Genomic DNA, 2754 nt, shown 5'->3' on the forward strand with positions numbered 1-2754 from the left:
CAGATGTAACCTCACAGCAGTACCGCGTTTGGGGGGCTACGGATGAGCATTGCTTTTCTGCTCTGGGCGGTCCGGAGACGCAAGAGCGCAGCGCGAATTTTCGTTCTTCCCCTTTACAAGAAAATTTTTGTTTCTGCCCGATTCCAAACCAGGACCAATCCAAACCGACGGAATCTCGAACCAGCCAACATGAATGCACGAACTCCCATTGGTCAATTAATTAAGTCTCGTTTTTTTCGCAAGGCCTATTTATCTCCCTGTTGCCTCTCTTCCTCCATACTCCCCATCTTCCACTCTTAACCATCTTCGCTAGCTATCAATGCGATTGGCGCTATTCCTGGTAGCTCTGTCTCGAGGAAGTCAAACTTAGCGGGCTCAGCGATCTCCAGCAACCCTGGCAACCATCAAGTCGACCGCGAGGCAACCCAGTCTTAGCACTGGGCTCTGCCCACTAGCCGAAGAAGTCTGGCCTCCTTAGGAGATGATGGCAGCCGTGCAGTCCATGGCCGGACGTTTCGATTGAAGGGGTTGCAGTTTCTTTAGAAATAGTCCGTTGGTTTTTGCCTACGGATTCCGCATGCGGGTCACCGTCAGCAGAAGAGTGAGTGGTTGGGGAATTCTTAATGACACGGCCAAGATTGCAGACGGGAGCTGACAGAGTGCTATTATTCACAACAGAACTTGGAAGCACGCCACCATTTTTGTCGTCATTTTCCCCATAATGAAGCGGTTCAGCGTCCTCAACTGGCTTGCCACCCTTGGCGTCAAGGAGGCCATCGAAGATGCCGCGCCGACCCAGCAGGTGGTGACGGCAACCGCCGAAGCGGTCGACAAGGGGGCAGTTGTGTTGGTTGGGGCCAGCGACAACATCACCGGATTCGTCGAAAAGTCCAAGGCACGCATGCTAGACCGGTGGCTCGACGCTCTTGTGCGTGTGTCAGGGTCTGAGGCCATGTTCATCGTCATCGTCTTGGGTCTCTTGACCTGGGCCTTCTTGGGAATTCCCTTCGGCAAGTCGGCTGACTGGGCTGTCATGATCTCGGATGTCCAAGCCATCGTCAGCTACCTGTTTGACTCCCTCCTGATGCGCCAGCAGCTCAACGAGTACGAGAGGTTTATCCGGGTCTCGGCTATGCTGCAGTCGCGGAACCTCAGCCACCGTCGGATGCTGAGGCAGATTGCCAGGGGTGGCCGCCATGTCGTTGCGCCCGAGGACCTCGGGAATCTCGAGCAGGTCCGATTCAGCGAGGACCTCCCGAAGGAAAGCTTCATCGGTCGCGTGTCAACTTTGGCCTCCAGGATCTTCGGCCACATTGTCACTGTCGGGTTCTACTGGCTATGCATCTTCATCTGGCTTGGATTTGGCCAGTACTGCGGATGGAGCGACGAATGGCAGCTCTACATAAACTCCGCCACCTCGGCCCTCATGGTCTTTATCTTCGCCTTCCTCGCCAACATCCAGGAGCGTCACACCGACTACAACGACCAGTGCCTCAACTCCATCTTTGAGGTCGACTCGGCCGTCGAGCTCAAGCTCCGCCTTCTCAGTGGCGACACCATGCCAAACCCCGCGGTCGTCATCCCAGCGCCGAAGGTGGGAAAGCTGCAGCGGGCCATCTTCTACTATGCAGACCTCGTCGGCACCCTGGTGGGCCTCGCCATCCTCATAATTGCCATGGTTGTCTGGCTGGCCATCGGCCCCGTCCTGTCGTTCAGCTCTGATTGGTGGCTCATCATCGGCACGTACGCAGGCCTAGTGGGCTTGAACGATGGCTTCGTCCTCCGCAATGTGCAGCTGCAGCTCAGTCGTTACCAAGACAAGGCTTTCGACCAGGTTCAACTCGAGGACAAGGCCATCTTCGACGATATTCGTGTCTCGGACCCCAAGATTGAATACGTCGAGGACGACTCGCTCAGCTACCGACTTTCCGAGCGAATGGGCATTGTCACCTCCCACGAGGTCACTGTCGTGCTCGGTGGCATTGCGATCCTCGGCCTTCTTGCCGGCGCCACTGCCATGAAATGGTCCACTACGGGACAGCTATTGTGCAACATCCCTCCGAGCGTCGTCGAGTGCTTCTTCATGATGATCCTCATCACGGGACACAACATCAGCGACTCACGAAGGCGCGCCGATCTGCGCACCTTGTATGTCCGGCGACTTAAACTTCTGGGATACGTCGAGAAGCTCGAGGCCTCATCGCCCTAAGTCACAAAGCAGGAGTGCATCCTCGGTGCGAGCTGTTTGCATGTTGCGACCGTCACTGTAGAGTGTTTCATCGTCTGTACCTCGTAATGTTCTGTTCATCTGTATTGCCCCTCAACGGGCAAACTATAATAGGGTCTCAACGCCTCTATTAAGTTAATTTAGTAGCTGCAATTATTTTATTACCAACTTTAATCCGTTGGAAGTCGACCTTAGAATAGTCGGGTTCAATCATTCATTGTCTCACACTTTGAATAATAGATTAACATATGCTTCAAGAACACCTTCTAATGTTATATTACTGTTATTTTTAACTACTGCGTTATATCAATGAATACTGAGATTGAGTTACTTCAAAAGCATTATTATAATTCCTACTCTAATATACCCTTAGCCAAGAGTCGCCGGTCTTTCTACCGCTATTATAAAGAAAAGCTATACCTGAAAGCTAGGTAAAAAACCTATATCCCACCTTGAGAACTAAGAAACAAACGAATCTAAATCTATATATGAGGAGAGGAGGCGAAGGCACATCAGGTGGCTGAGCG

The 2754-nt window shown here is 52.7% G+C and overlaps 1 protein-coding gene across 1 annotated transcript; it reads left to right on the top strand.

Moving 5' to 3' along the window:
- Positions 1–317: 317 nt before the first annotated feature.
- THITE_2153032 (uncharacterized protein) lies at positions 318–2482 on the top strand. The gene is made up of 2 exons (XM_003649364.1): positions 318–601; positions 679–2482. Exon 2 carries the CDS (start codon positions 722–724, stop codon positions 2207–2209), a length of 1488 nt encoding a protein of 495 aa, XP_003649412.1. The 5' UTR covers positions 318–601; positions 679–721; the 3' UTR covers positions 2210–2482.
- Positions 2483–2754: the final 272 nt, after the last annotated feature.

The sequence above is a fragment of the Thermothielavioides terrestris genome, chromosome 1 (genome assembly GCF_000226115.1).
Source record: "Thermothielavioides terrestris NRRL 8126 chromosome 1, complete sequence".
In the NCBI taxonomy this organism is placed as follows: Eukaryota; Fungi; Ascomycota; class Sordariomycetes; order Sordariales; family Chaetomiaceae; genus Thermothielavioides; species Thermothielavioides terrestris.